Source organism: Gopherus evgoodei, chromosome 7 (assembly GCF_007399415.2).
Source record: "Gopherus evgoodei ecotype Sinaloan lineage chromosome 7, rGopEvg1_v1.p, whole genome shotgun sequence".
Taxonomy (NCBI): domain Eukaryota; kingdom Metazoa; phylum Chordata; order Testudines; family Testudinidae; genus Gopherus; species Gopherus evgoodei.
In genome coordinates, this window is record NC_044328.1 from 6,402,486 (window position 1) to 6,420,021 (window position 17,536).

Sequence of the window (17,536 nt, forward strand, 5' to 3'; positions counted from 1 at the left end):
GGCACCGTAGAGACAAACCAATTTATTTGAGCATGAGCTTTCGTGGGCTACAGCCCACTTCATCAGATGCATGTAGTGGAAAATACAGTAGGAACGAACAAACGAACACACACACACACTCTCTCTCTCTCTCTCTCTCTCTCTCAGGAGAGTGATCAGTTAAGGTGAGCTATTATCAGCAGGAGAGAAAAAGAACTGTTTGTAGTGGTAATGAAAATGGCCCATTTCCAGCAATTGACAAGGAGATATGAGGAAATGGGGGGGGAGCAGGGGGAAATAAGCATGAGGAAATAGTTTTATCTTGTGTAATGGCCCATCCACTCCCAGTCTTTATTCAAGCCTAATTTGATGGTGTCCAATTTGCAAATTAATTCCAATTCAGCACTCTTGTTGAAGTCTGTTTTTGAAGGTTTTTTTGTTGTAATATTGCGACTTTTAGGTCTGTAATCGAGTGGCCAGGGAAGTTGAAGTGTTCTCCAACTGGTTTTTGAATGTTATAATTCTTGACGTCTGATTTGTGTCCATTTATTCTTTTACGTAGAGACTGTCTGGTTTGGCCAGTGTACATGGCAGAGGGGCATTGCTGGCACATGATGACATATATCACATTGGTAGATGTGCAGGTGGATGAGCCCCTGATGGCGTGGCTGATGTGGTTAGATCCTGTGATGGTATCCCCTGAATAGCTATGTGGACAGAGTTGGCAACAGGTTTTGTTGCAAATATAGGTTCCTGGGTTAGTGTTTTTATTATGTCGTGTGTGGTTGCTGGTGAGTATTTGCTTCAGGTTTGGGGGCTGTCTGTAAACAAGGACTGGCCTGTGTCCCAAGATCTGTGAGAGTGCTGGATTGTACTTCAGGATAGGTTGTAGATCTTACAGCACATTACAAACATGATAAGCATTAATAGCCCTGATTTACTGATGGGGATGTTAAGTCAAGGAGAGGCAAGGTGACTTGCCTATGGTTATGCAGCAAATTAATGCATGAGCCAGGACTAGAATAATAAACTCATAGAATATCAGGGTTGGAAGGGACCTCAGGAGAACATCTAGTCCCACCCCCTGCTCAAAGCAGGACCAATCCCCACTTGTTTCCCTTGCTGTCTCCAGTACTGACTGGCATGAGTTCCTCTGTGAATAAGGCAAATCTCTGCTCTTTGTGGGCCTGTGGGTTGCTTCCCCTCCGCCTTTACCTTGCATATTTCTTCTCCCTCCTTCCCCCTTTACTTGGTAGTTGGGGGTGTGTGAATCTGCTTCCCCCCTTGCCTAGCGATTGGCGCGGGGGGGGGGGGCAGATGAATCGGCTGCTTCCCCGCCCCCTTACCTGGTTGGGGTGCGGAAAAGGGGTGGTTTCTGCAGCTCCTTCCCCTTTGACTGGCTCGCTGTGCACGAGGGGGAGGGATCGACCCGGAGGAGCCTTGGCTCTTAAGCAGGCCGGCGGGCGTGTGTCGGCGTGCAGCCTGCGGGCAGCGTGCAGCGCCCCGGGTGACGGAGCCTCCCCCGAGACTGCCGCGGTAGCAATGGCTGGGGAGCGCGCTCGCAGCTTGGGGAAAGGTGGGTGCTAGCCCGGGGGCTGCGGGAGTCCTGGCCGGGCTCCCCTCCTGCATCGGTCCGGAGCGGGGGTCAGTCTCCGGGCCTGGGGGCGCGCCGCGTGCAGCCCCCGGGCTGTGTGTCTGCAGCGGGGGATCTCCCGCCTGGGATTCCCCCGGGGTGGGGGGATTACGCATTGCACCCTCCAGCCCCGTTTTTGTGGCTGTAGCCCTGGGGTCCCGAATTCTCCTTTCTCCTTGCGCCCTGCGTCTGTCTCTCTCGGGGGGGCTAATGCCATTGCACCCTGGTGCCTTTTTCTCTCCCCAGAGTCATGCCTCTGCCAGGTCTGGTGGGTTGCACGCAGGGTCTGTGTGTGCTCTCTGCTCAGACCTAGGGAGACTGCTCCTGGATCCCTCCCCTAGGCCTGGATTTGTGGCCCTTGTGAGGCTGCTAGTATATTTTGCCTCCCGCCTGAGCAAAACACAGGAGACCATCCGACTCAGCAGCTCTATAAATGCACAATGTCTAATATTGTACTGCACCGGAGAACTGATTCACCCTGGGGCTTTCAGCAAAGTAATACAGTCCTATTCTCTCCAGGAGTCCCCTCAGGGAATGAGGGGTGATTACCAGTGCAGGAGAAGCACTTTTACCAGGATGGCAGAATTAAGTGCTCTAAGCTCTGCAAAGAGCAAAGGCTACTTTCAGAATCCCGTTTTGTTTCCTCCCCAGGCAACATTTTTTTTTTTTTTTAATCTCTTGTTAAGAGGAAGCCTGTAATTTTGCAGGTGTGAGCGTGGAATAAACCAGTGTAACATCTCTGTTGTAGGAAGCACTGCTCCAGGCCCTGTGCCTGAGGGACTGATCCGTGTTTACAGCATGCGCTTCTGTCCGTTTGCAGAGAGAACACTTCTTGTCTTGAAATCCAAAGGAATTAAGTAAGATTATGTGCTCTAAGGTGGCTGTCTCTTTGGTATCTAAATGCTGGGGACTGAAGCCTTTTCTACTGCTTTCATGTATCTCTGCTGTGACTTTTTTTGGTAAAGCCACTTTGACTTAAGTATGGTGGTCATCCATTGTTTACCAAGCTTAACACGATGAATCAAATAGCAGTCACTCTTGCTACCCATACCTATTTAAAGAGACACAAACACACCATCCAGGAAGTCTGTATTTTTTTAAGGTAGGGTGGAAGTATAGTCAGTACACAAAACTATTTTTAAATCTGCTTCCTAGCCAACTGTTGTGGGGCTACATTTAAATCTCTTATTTTTATTGAGAAGAATGTTTTCACTGCTGCTGTGGGAAAGGCCTGCCCAAACAAATGGGGCACTGAGGAAACTAACTGTATCAAAGGTACGAAGTAAGCTAATTAGGAAAAACCCCAAGCAATTTTTTTTTCTCTTTCAATTGTAGTAATGTTGGGTGGTCTTTGTAGCAATGGCAGAGAAACCATATCTCAATAGTGTGAATTTCATCTTTTTAAATATCTTTACTTAATGGAAATAGAGCAGCAAAAATCCTGGAAAACATAACCCTCAGCATGAACTCTCCGTGTATATTTTCTCTGGCTTACAACTCCATTCAAATATAGCCTACAATAGCATGTTAGTGGTTTCTATGGTAAATGTACTTGTGTGTTCATGGTTTCTCTTTTAAAACGATGTTCCATTTCTATAGCTTCCCCTAGATCAGGGGTGGGCAACCTGCGGCACATGTGCCAAAGGTGGCACATGAGCTGATTTTTAGTGGCCTGCTGCTGCCAGCTGGGGTCCTGGCCACCGGCCCCACTCAGCCACTGCCTGCCTGGATGAATGGAACCCCAGGCCAGCAGAGGGCTGAGCAGGGCCGGTGGCCGGAACCCCGTCAACCCCCATGGCCAGAACCCTAGACTGGCAGCAGGGATCCCGGCCACCAGCCCCGCTCAGCCCGCTGCCAGTCTGGGGTTCCGGCCCCTGTAAATGTAAAATGTATCACTGGCACATGAAACCTGAAATTAATGAAGACTTGGCGCACCACTTCTCAAAGGTTGCTGACACCTGCACTAGATCCTTCCTGAAGGACCTTTATCAACAATGGTGCCTTTTAATAGGGAAGTATTTGTTCCATGTTTACAAGTGATTCAATAAATGACTAGTCAGTAGTTTGCCCCTACTTGATCGCTGATTCACTCCTGCTACCTATGTCTAACCACACAATATAGGTCAGCATTGGTCTTCAAATTCTTATTGGTCAAGCACACACCAATCACACTGCAGTCTTTCTCTGACTCTCTTTCAGAGAACCAAATGTAGTAAAGCTCCGTATCAATCCATCTGCCTGTTTTCCTATACACAAGGGAACCCAAGTAACTTGGTCTCTACTAGTTTTTTTTTTTTTCCTTGTATCGTTTTAAATGTGGTTGCTTCTTGCGTAACAGGACGTGACTGTCCTTTGATTGGAGTCCGGCTATGTTGAGTGGAAATATAGTCACTGGTGTCCCTAGGTATGGGCAATCCTTGTGATCTGATATCTGAATCTGTGGTTGGGAACCTTTTCTATAACTGATTATTAGTCAATAGTTTCTTTGTTGTAGGCAGTGTAGTTGTAGCTGTGTCGGTCCCAGCATATTAGAGAGACAGGGTGGGTGAGATAATAGCTTTCATTGGACCAACTTCTGTGAGGGGGCGGGGATGGAAGAGAAGCTTTTGAGCTACACAGAACTCTTGCCCAGACCTAAGAAGAGCTCTATGTGGCTCAAAAGCTTGTTACCAACAGAAGTTGGTCCAACAAAAATTATTACCTCACCCACCTGGTCTCTCTAATAGTTTCTTTTTGGCGGTTAAGTCACACTTGTAGCTTTGTATATGTAATTATGTAATGCCCAAAAGAGCATCAGAAACTCTACAGCCATGAAGAAGATAGCTCTTTGCAGCACAGGCTTTACAGTCTAAGGTTGTGGTCCGGTACACTGCTGTGTGCAGGCATCCTGTGCAGAGTCACGGAAGTCTGTGTGGGCTCTGCATTAGTGCAGGGGTTTGTCTGTCAGAACAGTTTGCAGGATCAGGTACTGCATAATCATTCAGATACAAAGCTGCCAAAGGAGTTGGGGGTGGAGGGGAAATACTGGCATCAGATAAGAAATTTAAATATAGACAAATCCTAAAGTGGGAAATCCTGTTTATTGCAGTGTTGTCATTAACTTGTTAGCTGACATGCTTAATTGGAAACTCCACAAAAGTTTGTTCCAGGAAACAGGCATATGGTAGTAAGGCCGCTCCACATGTTTGTTCCCATTACAAGTATGTTAATAAACTCAAGCAATTAAACTGACTTCCAAAAAAATCTCAAGGATATGCAAATCCATGCATCTGACGAAAGCTCATGCTCCAAAACGTTTGTTAGCCTATAAGGTGCCAGAGGATTCTTCGCTGCTTTTACAGATCCAGACTAACACGGCTACCCCCCGATACAAATCCTGAGTGAGTGTTTGTTTTTTAAAACAAAAAAAAACCAAAAGACCCAACATTTTCTGCTTGGCTTTGGTATTTTAGCCTTATCATATTACCTCTTAGCCACAGGTTGGGAAGAGGAATAAATAGTCTAAGACCATTTCCCTTCTATTCAGTGTAATGTCAGAGTAAAATTCTGTTGCACGTTGTTACTCCAGAATGTGAGTCATGCCTCCTGTGAACTTCCTAAACTTGTGTGTTGCAAGAGCACACGCACTTTCAATCGGAAGTGAAACTGTATTGTGACTGGGCTTAACTCTCTTTAAAATTGCTGCTTCTTATGTGAATGTGATAAATATGGGGCTCTGCCTATGCCACTTGTGAACCGTGGATGATTTTATAAAATCATACCATGAAATTGCAGTGTCATGCAAAGCCTGTATGTGTGCGGATCCACCCTGAGTGAGCAGGCTTGTGTCATGTCTCCAGCCTAGCAGAGACCATGGTGAGTGATCCGCGTTCAGTGGCCTATTCAAAGTAATACACCTTGCAGGCTGGGTCTGCTGTAGCTGGGAGAAGACACTTCTTCCTCTTATGTGAATGAAGGTGAGGTGGGGGGGAATGTAAAGGAAAGTTGCCAGGGCAGCACAAAAGAAGCAGGTGACCCCAGCTGAAGTCTTTAAAAGGACTCCTTGGGGCTGGTAAGAGTTGAAGGAGAGCCATTTTGTACCACGTTAAGATGAGCAAGGCTGCTGCAGGGGCAGAGTAGGCGAGTAGGTGGAGGATCCTGCCTAACTGAACATAGGTGATCTTCCAAAGACTCTCAAAGGAAGAGTGAGCTAGTGATGGATGTTGCATTTAGGGCTTGTCTATGCTGCCAAGTTTTTTTTGCCAAAAGGCAGCTTTTGGTGGCAGAACAGTGAAGGTGTAAGCACTGTAAAGCCACTTTTGGTGACAATTCTTCAGTTTCAACGACAAAATAAAACCACCTCGACGAGAGGCATAAAGCTTTTTGTGGCACAGTTAAAACCAAAAGGGTCAGTGTAACACTGCCATTCATTATGTTGCCAGAACTGGCCTCTGCCCCGTATCTCCAAATGCCCCCCATGACCATTCTGCTCGCTGTTTTGAACTCAGCAGCCTGGCAGGCATGCCCCCTTCCCCTTTCAAAGCTGGCAGTGCTGCTGTGCTGAGGCAACAAAGAGCAAATCATTAACAGGAATGCTCCTGCTGTCCCACACCAGGAACACAGAGGCAGGCAGGGACAAGATGTGTGAGAGACTGCTGTGCAGAGCCAGGGAGGGAGGTGGGGGCTGATGTTGGGGGCATCACTTGCCTCGGGACTGGTTGCTTCCAGTGGCCATCTGAATTTACAAGACAGCATGTTGACACACACGCTTTGCCCCCTGCCCCATACTTCAGTTGAAAAGTTGTTGGCCAGGGATTGGCAACCTTTGCCATGCGGCCCACTAGGGACAGCTGCTGGCGAGCCACGCCGGTTTGTTTACTTGCAATGTCCATAGGTTTGGCCGATTGCAGCTCCCACTGGCCGCGGTTTGCCGTCCCAGGCCAATGGGGCTGCAGGAAGTGGTGCGGGCCAAGGGATGTGCTGGCCACCCTTCCTGCAGCCCCCATTGGCCTAGGATGGTGAACCGCAGCCAATGGGAGCTGTGATCGGCCAAACTGGCAAATGCTGTAGGTAAACAAACTGGCCTGGTCCGCCAGGGGATTTCCCTTATGGGCTGCATGTCAAAAGCTGCTGATCCCTGTTGGTGGCAATCTAATAGAAGGCTCATGAAACAATGGGATTGACAAACCTGCATCATGTGATGCTGTACCTGCCCCATGAGGCATTGCAAACCTTTCCCAAAGCACCCTGCGGCCAGTTGCATAGTGGGATAGCTACCCACAGTGCACTGCTCTCTGTCGATGCAGGAGCTGCTAGTGTGAATGCACTCTGCAGACACAAGGAGCATTGTGTGGACATGCAACAGCAGCTTAATTAAAGCAGTTTAATTTAAATGACATAACTGTTTTGGTGACAAAACTCTGCAGTGTAGACAGAACCTTAGGATGTTATGTTGTTTTTGTATAATCTGTACTTCTGCAGTGTCAGCGCTGCGCCCAGGAGGGCTAGGCAGTTGGACTGCAGGTTTCCCCCCACTTGGAGTAGGGTACCAGATAGATCTGTGTCCTGAGAATGTGCCTAGGGACCCTGAGATAAGACTGTGTCTGGACTCCATTCAGGCTTCAGGAGCTTGAAAGACCTCTGGGTTCAGCCTGGCAGAGACTTGAATTCCCCTCCCAGCAGTCTAAAGTGGGTGCCTGGGAAGGGGTGATAGTATATCCTGAAAGACTTGTTAAACAAGTATGATTCCATTCTTTGTGCTACTGTCCTAACCTCTTGCATTTCTGGCATGCCTGCCCGTTGTTGCTGTGATCAAAGGCAAGTTGGCTTCATTCACTTGTTTGTCGGGCTGTGCCGGGGATGGGCTTGGTGGGTCAGTATCCGCTTTATCCTTGTATTTCTGAAAGAAAATAAGCTGAGTCCTACTCAAAGGAAGCTCTTATTTTCCTCTTTCCCTACAGCACTCTAAATTCCTAGCATGCAAAATGCCATATTAGAAGCCTTGGAAAGTGAAGTCCTGATAGTATCACTGGACTTCAAGAAAGGAGAGAGGTGGTAAATCAATGGGCATGTTTTCTTGGCTCTTTCCCCACTACCTCATATCAATATCCATCCTCATGTAGGTTAGCTAGGGGTAAACACTATTGCTCTCTTTGAAGTTACTGGAGTAGACTGACAAAACTGATCTTGCTCTGTCTTAAACTCTTCAGGCATGAAATAATCAACATCAATTTGAAAAATAAACCTGACTGGCTCTTTGAGAAAAATCCCTTTGGTTTGGTACCTATTCTGGAGACCAGCAAGGGTCAGCTGATCTATGAGTCTCCAATCACATGCGAGTATTTGGATGAAGCGTATCCTGGGAAGAAACTTCTACCTGCTGACCCTTATGAGCGAGCGTATCAAAAGATGCTCTTGGAAAGATTCTCCAAGGTACAGTGTGGTCAGGAGGGGGCAGTGTAACCTGCTTCAGTGCAGCACTAGTATAGTGCGCAGCACTGTAGACCTTTCCTTACACTTTTTAAGGATGGATCTTATCTCCTAGTAAAATCACTCTTTTAAATATAATAGAACCACTTACCATTCACTAAGCCAAAATTCTGCTAAGCTGTCTGCATCTCTGTCAGCACCTGAAAGGAAAAAGGGACGTGTGTTGTGAAAGCAGATTTTAAGCTCGTTTACGTCTATGGGTGCAGAATGAAGAAACTGTCTTTCAGTTTAAGGGGGTTAGCAGATCAGCCTTTGCCACACCATGTAGACAAGACCTAAGTGTGCCAGAGAGGTATGGTGGGTTTTTTATTTTTGTGTGTGGGGGGGGGGGAGGTTGTCCCCCCTGGAGAGCTCTAATGTGCTATGTTCTAACTGCCCCATGTAAACCCCGCTGGCATGCTCTGAATGGTGCCCAGTTTGCATTAATATCGTCCTGTTTCAAATTACATTAATGAGAGACCTTGTGGAATGCACCAGCAGGGTTTACATGAGGCAATTGGAGTGCTCTATAAATGACACCTCTGTGGTATGCTTTGTCCGAAGCAACTAAAGCAAACTGGATGAATGCTTGCATCAGTGCCATTCTCAGATCCTTAGCTCTAGGATAATTCTTCAAAGCCTAGGATCCATAAACTGTTGAAAGCTTTAAAATAACTCCATAAACTTGGCTAATATTTGTATTGTAACTCACGCCAATCCCCTAACTTCTCTGGCAAGTGCGCAAACTACAAAGTTCTTGGAGATATAAAATCAGTGGCCTAGACTGTCAGAGATTTAGTTAAACAAAAGTTTAAAATCTGACTGTCCCTTAATATCCTTTCCTATTAACGTTTATTGGAATTTCAAAAGCATCCTTAGAATGTCAAAATTTGCATTTCACCATTTTTATTGCTGGTGTTTTTTTTTTGGCACTGTAGGCAGCTTGAACAATGGAAAGACTAGTGAGTTTCCCTCTTCTGATTCTCCTGCACTATTATCTTTCAGTATTAGCATTTTAATTTTCCTTTGCAACCTGTATTTTCTCTGAAACATAAAGAGAACACTTCTGTTATTAGGCTTGGTGTAGTGTGGGTTGGGTGTGGTGTGTGGTTTTAAAGCAAAATTTAAGCACTAAAGCCCAGTTCCTGAAAGGCATTTAGGCACCTAACTTCCATTGATTTCAGATACCTTTTTAAGGATCTGGGCTGAAGTGACTTGTGACTATCCCATGTGACTAGTGAGATTAAAACCTTTCCGCAGGGAGGTCAAGCTCTCAGTAACGTCTTGTTTGATTTGTTCAGTTACCACCTCTAGCCTTCAAACATCTCCTGGCAGTTAAAAATGGGGAGGACAGTTCAGTGCTGAAAGCAGAGTTCAGTGAGAAGCTTGGTGAATTTGAAGAGGTAAGAAATGGAGCCCTCTCTGGGATTGAACAAAACCACCAAACCTATTGTAAATGGATGACCTCTTCTGTTCGCGTGCACTGGGCTGACTGTCTCACTTGGAAAGCCTTGAGAAAGGGAGGAGGCAGGACTTATTTCAGAAGTTCTAACTGTGAAAAATGAGTGGTCCTGTAGTTTACTCCCCCTCACACTGATGGGTGGCACAGAAAACCCCAATATCTAAGCATGGCACAGTTTAAACAAGAGCTGAATTGTGAACTCCATAGTGGACTTCGTAGAGGATTTTGCTCCACACCCTTCTCAAGTGCTAGCCACCTCTGCTGTTTTTAGGTCTACCCCTGCCCTCCAAGACCACCTTCTGTCCTAGCAGCAAGATCTAAGAGCATCCAGACTCTGGGGCTACGTCTAGACTACCCACTGTATCGGCGGGTTAAAATCAATTGCTCGGGGATCAATATATCACGTCTCATCTAGATGCGATATATCGATCCCCAAGCACGCTTATATCGATTCCGGAACTCCTCCAACCCCAACGGAGTTGCGGAATCGACAGGGAGAGCCGCGGACATCAATCCCGCGCGGTGAGGACGGGTGAGTAATCCGATCTTAGATATTCGACTTCAGCTACGTTATTCACGTAGATGAAGTTGCGTATCTAAGATCGATTTCCCCCATAGTGTAGACCAGCCCTGGGTTGTTATAACCTAACATACCAGAGAAGCATCTCCACCACCACGTCCATCTGACTGACCATGGTTTCTTTGTTACCGAGGTCCGTACAACAATGTTGGGTGGGGTCAAGTTGTTAACCCTTAGTTTACTTCTCTAGTGTCTGGCCCCCTCTGTCCTACTACTAGCTATTATTCTTTCTCCCTGCTCATTCCCATGGAATATAACCATCACACCTACAGGGGAGGGATTAAGGCACTCGAATCCTGAAGGTGGTGAGTCCAAAGCTCCCTTGATCTCACACTCCAATTCACCTCACTGAAGATGAATCAAGTACCTGTTTAAGTTAGGGCAGTCAAAGGTGGCTGGATGTGATGCATACTGCTGGCTGTGAAACTGTCTTCACTACATCACCCCATTGAGCCATTGGCTTGGGGGGACTGTGACTGCAAAAATCCAGCTATGGGCCATGTTCTAGTACAGTCGTGTACCTCTGTCAACATCCAGGGAGCTGCAACAGGTGTTTTTTGGATCTATATTAATGATTTAAATTCAGTTTTACTTCAAGTGCTGTTTTTTTGTTAACCGTAACGGCTGACAAGTCATTGTCTGAACAAGATGTGCTGATACCTTCCCTTCATCTGTGCTGTGACTCCTTTAAAATGTTGTTGTTGTTGTTGTTGTTTGAATGAACAAACTCCTTTGCCTCTTTGGCCAGAGGGTCATGATCTTCTAGAAATAAAGCAACCAAAAGGCTACCTGGTCATCTGATCAGGAGGTAAAGAAATGACTGCATGTTCAAGAACAAAAAATCATACTCTATTCTCCTTTAGCAAGAAGCAGCATTCAGCACTCTTCTCCCCTGTTGGGAACCTCTCATAGCTCTGGCTACAGTGATCTCCTCCTTCCCTTTGCTGATGGCTTTAACTTCAGCCAGTTACTTTGGCGTAGCTGACACTTGAGTATCCCTGTCCCTCTGATAACTCTAACTCGGGTTGGCAACCTCTGGCCCACAGCCCGCCAGGGTGAGCACCCAGGCGGGCCAGGCCAGTTTATTTACCTGCTGCGTCAGCAGTTTCAGCGGATCACGGCTCCCACTGGCGCCGTGGTTCACCGCTGAAGGCCAATGGGGGCTGCTGGAAACGGTGTGGGCTGAGGGACGTGCTGGCCATGGCTTCCAGCAGCTCCCATTGGCCTGGAGTGGCGAACCGCGGCCAGTGGGAGCTGCGATGGGCTAAACCTGCAGACGCGGCAGGTAAACAAATTGGCCCGGCCTGCCAGGGTGCTTACCCTGCCTGGCAAGCCGCGTGCCAGAGGTTCCCGACCCCTGGTCTAACTTGTCACGTTAGCTACACTAATACCTCACTACCAAAGGCTTCAAAGACAGAGTTCCTCTCGAGTTAAAGCCTTTCATCTTTGTGTAGCTGATCAGAGTCAAGAGCTAAAGTACTGGCAGATGACATTGTCTGGTTCTTGTGGGCAACTGCTTCCTAGGGGACTTCTTGCAAGAGAAATGCACTGAGAAATAAAGAACTAGGTTTCCCTTTCCCCTCCCATTTGCAATCCTGCTGCAAGATACCTGCTGCTACAAAAGACTTTGAGAGATCTTGAGGGATTTTTTTTAGATGTATATGGACTGGCAGGTCATGTGGAGCCCCTCTCTCTGTTGCAGTGGCTTAAATCCCAGTCTGAGCTAGAGAAGATAATGAGGATCCAGCCATGCAAAATCCATTCAGCCCGTTCCAAGAGCTGTTAGCCAGAGAAGCATGAAATGTATTGAAATGTCCTGTGTCCTACTCACTGTTGCCCAACAGAGGGAGCCATGGTCACATCTTTATGAAACTATTAGCATCTGGTTATTTTCTGTCAGGCACCTGGTGACTGAAGCAGCTCCTCAGAGGTTTTCTGATTGATGGTTTGAGGCTTTTAATAGATCACTTATCTGTGGTGGGGAGGAGGAGTGGAAATGCCAGCACGACTCTTAATGTCTGCTTTACACGGACGAGAAACTGGCATTTTAAAGGTGTCTGAAAAAGCCCCTCTGAGTACTGTCTCAGGAGGAAGGCCGAATAGGCTCTGATTCTGATAATGACTTGTACTACCATAGCGTGTAGGCATTCCAGTCATGGAGCAGGACCCCCTTGTGCTAAGCATTGTAGAAACAAAGAGCTTTGTCCACTCCTCATTCAACCAAACTCATAAGAATGTCACACGTAAGATCTGTATATGGATAAAGCATAGGTGGGTTGGGGACCTTACTGGAAATGCCGGTCAAATACTTTGAGATCCTACTATGGTATTTGACCGGCATTTCCCAACTTGGGGATACAGTGTGTGTGTTTTTAAAAAAAAAAAAAAAAATGCAGCTGAAATCTTTATGCCCTAGTTTGACCAGTCTTATGGTGTAGCTGAAATGTTTAACAAAAAAAAGTTTCAAAACGCACCTGGGTTGCCACATCTGTCTTGGTGCCTCCACGTCAGAATTGCCAGCTTACAAGTTAAAATGGTCTCTAACTGCCAGCATCGCCACCTGGATCCTGAGAAGATTGTTATTTATGGCTTGTATGTAATTGCCAATCCATATTGTGCAACTGTTCTTGCATTTGAGCTAGAATAGAATCCAGCTTTTGGCATGTGAAATATCCAGGCTGATATTGGAGCTGCGTTAGCGAGTGACTGGCCCACTAAGAATGTTTGTTTAATTTAGGTAAGGAGGTGCCATTTCTGCAATCACTCTCCTGTCCATCTCCTCCCTTGCTCCTACTTTGCAGTTTTGGTTTTTTTGTAGGACTTTTCCGTGTAACTTCATTTTAATATGAAATGCTGCATCTTGTCCTCCACAGATTTTAGCCGGTTGCAAGACTGTGTTCTATGGTGGGGACTCTGTGTCCATGATTGACTACATGATCTGGCCTTGGTTTGAACGTCTGGAATTCTTCCAATTGCCTGAGTAAGTGCTTGAATGTTTTATGGATCTTACACATTTTCGAGTGGTGCATTACAGCTTCTAATTAACTCTAAATTACCCCAGCCAGGAACGCTCCTGCTTAGAGTGTGAATGGAATGTGTAAATACATTCTCCAGACATGAACCGGGCAGGGTAATGAGTTATACTTGGAGGTCAGCTGTATTTCAGTACCGCCTAACAGCCCATGTAATGGACCAGGACTCCATTGTGTAGCACTGTACAGACTGAATAAAAATAGTCCCAGATGGCACTTTACCCTATTGAAACCAGCTCTCCCAAAGTTAAGACCTGCTAGTGATGGAATTAGCCTCACAAAGAGAACCTGCCTCTATCTTAGGTGTTTGTAGGACACCCATTAGCACAGTATCTGAGCAGCTCTCAACTTTATTTAACAACACTCCTGTGAGGCAGGGAAGTTCTATGATGCCCGTTTTACATATGGGGAGCGGAGTGCCTTCCCTAGGGAGTGTGGTAGAGCAGGGACTTGAACCCAGGTCTCCCAAGTTCCAGGCTTTGTTCTCTCTCTCTCTCTCTCTCACACACGCGCAAGCACGCGCACACACACACGTCTGAACTCATTACCCATTACCTCAGGCACCGAGAGCAAGGGTCAAGCCACCAAGCGGCTTAGCTTCTCCTGTGCTATCACTTGGGCTGTGCAGATTAAGAGGAGACGTGTTAGTGGTTTTATTGCCTTATTCCAGTGTTAGGAAGAGGGGCTAAAAGGAAAAATATAGACCATAAGAGCTGAGCTCACTGTCAGATGGGAGATGTTGTGCAGAGGAAGTATTAGACTTTTAATAGTAGCTGACTTCCAAATTGCAAACTAATGTGCAGAATACTCAGGAAGGTCATGGGAGGGGGCAGGGAAGGGGTGTGGGGCAGGGAGAAAGCTAAAAATGCCAGTTGTGCTAGTTCTCTTGTAGTAGAGCTGAGTGGTGGCTACCAGTATGTGGATTTCAAGCCACATGATTGTGACTGATCTTGCAATCCCATGCCATGTCTTTTAGGGACCACATTGTATCCTTGTGAGTCAGGGATTGTATACAACCCCAGGAGAGAGGGTCATCACAGCTCCTCCAGGAATGGAGTGTGTGGGAGAGGGGTGTGATTCAAGTGAAGCATAGAAGTGTTTCCCACCTACAAAGTGGTATCACCCTAGTGGGAGGCTTGCATATACTGGTTGAAACTGGGTTTTGACGAGATCAATGGGCAAAGAAAGGGTGATTTGATATCAAAAGGCTGTTTAAACTGACTTGTCCATTTGCTGGATCAGAAAGAATGCCCCAAGACCTTCTCCTCTGAGGAGGCCCCCAACTCTTGTGGAAGGGTTGGAAATACTTTGGCTTGTTAGGGCCTCTTGGACTGATGGGTAACTCCTGGGATGTCTGTTCAGTGTTTGTGGTCCCCACCCCCTGGTAATGCTTTACCTTAAAAATAAATCTCTTTGCTTAGAGAGTGCTGTGTGGTAACTTGGAACTGCTGACAATACACTGTTCATAGACTTACTAGGGCTATAGGCCAGTGCCTGTGCTTTGCCTTCTTTCTGAGGTCTGTCTGTCTCATAGAATCATAGACTATCAGGGTAGGAAAGACCTCAGGAGGTCATCTCGTCCAACCATCTGCTCAAAGCAGGGCCAATCCCCAACTAAATCATCCCAGCCAGGGCTTTGTCAAGTCTGACCTTAAAAGCCTCTAAGGAAGGAGATTCCAGCACCTCCCTAGGTAACCCATTCCAGTGCTTCACCACCCTCCTAGTGAAATAGTTTTTCCTAATATCCAACCTAAACCTCCCCCACTGCAACTTGAGACCATTACTCCTTGTTCTGTCATCTGCCACCACTGAGAACAGCCGAGCTCCATCCTCTTTGGAACTCCCTTTCTAGTAGTTGAAAGCAGCTATCAGCGCCCCCCACCCCCCGCCTTCTCTTCTGCAGACTAAATAATCCCAGTTCCCTCAGCCTCCTTGTAAGTCATGTGCTCCAGCTCCCAGGTTTGTTGTTTTTTTTTTTTGTTGCCCTCTCCTGGACTCTTTCCAGTTTTTCTACATCCTTCTTGTAGTGTGGGGCCCAAAACTGGACACAGTACTCCAGATGAGGCCTCACCAATGCTGAATAGAGGTGAACAAACACGTCTCTCGATCTGCTGGCAGTGCTCCTACTTGTGCAGCCCAAAATGTGGTTAGCCTTCTTGGCAACAAGGGCACACTGCTGTCTCGTATCCAGCGTCTCATCCACTGTAACCCCTAGGTCCTTTTCTGCAGAACTGCTGCCTAGCCGCTCGGTCCCTGGTCTGTAGCAGTGCATGGGATTCTTCCATTCTAAGTGCAGGACTCTGCACTTGTCCTTGTTGAACCTCCTCAGATTTCTTTTGGCCATATCCTCTCAGTGTAAGGCAGGAATCTGTGCAGCCTTAAATGCACCCCAGTCAGGTGGGAATGGGCCAGGGTCCCTGCCTGGAGACCGCTGATGGCTGGAGACCTGACTGCACACTCACAGAGGGGACAATGGAGTGGTAGATGCAAGTGCATTTACCCTGAAACTGTGACAAGAGTCACTGGCCAGTGATGACAAACTGTATAACTTGTTTTGGCCAACAGGATTTATAGGAAGAATGGGCTCTTGGGTTGGCAAGATGGGGGGGTCACTGACCTGCATCACTGACACACACACAAGTAGCCAACACAGTGTGAATATCTTCAAACAATATCAGAACAAATGCTCCAGTCAATGGAGGATCACGTGCTCTCTGGGGAGAGGGAGGGTGTAATGAGACTTCTGAAGGATGGTAGGTACATCACACAAGGATTATATGCTTCTCTCTTAGAATTGGAGCTTCCACAAGCAGTGGCTATTCACCCTCGGCTATTTTAAAGATGACTTGATAGCCTTAAAGGACATGTCTACTCTGCATTTTAAATTCATGGCAGCAAGCCTCAGAGCAGAGGTCTACAAAGTAGAGTCTATGCTATGGCACTAAAAACATCTGTGTTGATGTTGGGGCTTTGGGTGGGGCTCAGGCTCTGAAGCCCAGGGATGGGCGTGGGTTTCAGAACCAGATGTCCAGGCTGGATCTCAACACAGCTGTTTTTAGCGCCAGAGCACAAGCCCATGTCTGTATATCCAGGCTTGGAAACTCAAGGCTGTGTGAGTTGAAATGCAGCGTAGACATAGAAGGGCATCTCTAGCTCTCTGCTCTGTGGCCTGAAAGTTATTTCTTCTGTTTTTGAATTTAACCTTGTGGGAGGGAGAAGGCAAAACAAACAGGAATACAGAACCTCATTAAAGGTTCAGCTTTCCTGATGTCCTCCCAATTCCCCCCCCTGCTCATACAAAGTTTCTTTCCTGTTCCTATAGCTGTCTGCAGCACACCCCAAAGCTCAGGCAATGGGTGGAAGCCATGAAGAAGGATCCTGCCGTCAAGGCTACGATGACTGATACACAAATGCTCAAAGGCTTTTTTGAGCTGTATGCAAAGAACAGTCCTGAGGCATGCGACTATGGGCTGTGAGATGAGGGTGGGCATCTACCTGTCACAACTGTAGCTTCTGTTTCCTCTGGGCACCTGCAGCATGTGTGCTGCATTTGGCTGGAATTGTGCAGTTCTATGCTTGCATTTTAAAATGAGACAAAATCTGTGTAGGAAAGGATGAGAAACCTCCTGTGAAGTCCCATCCTTTCTGGTGGGAAGAGGGAGTGCTGACCTCAGGCAGGAGATGGGCAGTCACTAGAAGTTGTATATGCATCAGTCGATGCGGCCCAAAGATGTAACCTTTCACTATCTGTCTTCTTTGTTTGTAGAGAGTGATGCCTGTTTGGTTGCTTTATGGTTTGATTTTTTTTGTGATTCTGGTATTTGAACAATAAAGGAATAAATCTCCCTTTGTCTGAATGCTACACTCTCAGAACTAGATGGGCATGACATCAGTGCTTCAGGTGTCTATTTCTGAAGCCCCTTTTCCACGACAAAGACAATGGAAGAGTGATATATCAGGGAATGATCTGGGATCAACTGCCCAAAGCAAGTTGCTCTCTACTGACACTGCAGTTTGCAGTCATGATGCAGGTATCCAGGTCTAAACGCTACAAGGTTTCATAGTCCAAGTATCACAGAGGAGTATTTGAGTGTTTTGAAGTTTATAAATCCACCCTCAAGAAGGTAATAGTGGAAGAGAAAATACAGCTACAGTTTTACTTTGGGTAACATTGTCTTGGGATGTCTAGACCCCCAGGGCTCTAACCCTTGCTCCATGTTGTTTTTGCAATGTTCTTTCACTTTATTTTAGGCCTCTTAACCTCAACAGTCACATAGGCCTGGCCTAGTGCAGGCGATGGTAGCAGTGCCACAGCCCACACTGTGCCCATGATGTGGTCTGTTTTTTGTCTCAAGTTCAAAAGTGCACATTCACCAATCAGGCTGGAGGTGAAGTCCAGTGAA

At 46.8% G+C, this 17,536-nt stretch overlaps 2 protein-coding genes across 3 annotated transcripts in view; one reads left to right on the plus strand and one right to left on the minus strand.

The window, feature by feature from the left end:
* The first annotated feature begins 1,413 nt into the window (after positions 1-1,413).
* Positions 1,414-16,979, plus strand: LOC115654986 (glutathione S-transferase omega-1-like). 2 transcript variants are annotated; one of them, XM_030569928.1, is made up of 6 exons: positions 1,418-1,555; positions 2,361-2,469; positions 7,801-8,023; positions 9,361-9,462; positions 12,975-13,081; positions 16,456-16,979. In XM_030569928.1, the coding sequence occupies exons 1-6, from the start codon at positions 1,522-1,524 to the stop codon at positions 16,607-16,609; spliced, it is 729 nt and encodes a 242-aa protein (XP_030425788.1). In that variant the 5' UTR covers positions 1,418-1,521; the 3' UTR covers positions 16,610-16,979. The 2 variants fall into 2 exon arrangements, with proteins under 2 accessions (XP_030425789.1, XP_030425788.1); XM_030569929.1 differs by lacking the exon at positions 9,361-9,462 and having other exon boundaries at positions 1,414-1,555.
* The window catches only part of ITPRIP (inositol 1,4,5-trisphosphate receptor interacting protein), a 61,404-nt gene continuing 50,823 nt past the window's right edge, over positions 6,956-17,536 (minus strand). Inside the window, exons 3-4 of the transcript XR_004001312.1 lie at positions 8,172-8,220; positions 6,956-7,490 (exon numbers count right to left, since the gene is read on the minus strand). The gene's annotated coding sequence lies outside the window, so the exon portion shown is untranslated. The remainder of the gene's footprint in view (positions 7,491-8,171; positions 8,221-17,536) is intronic.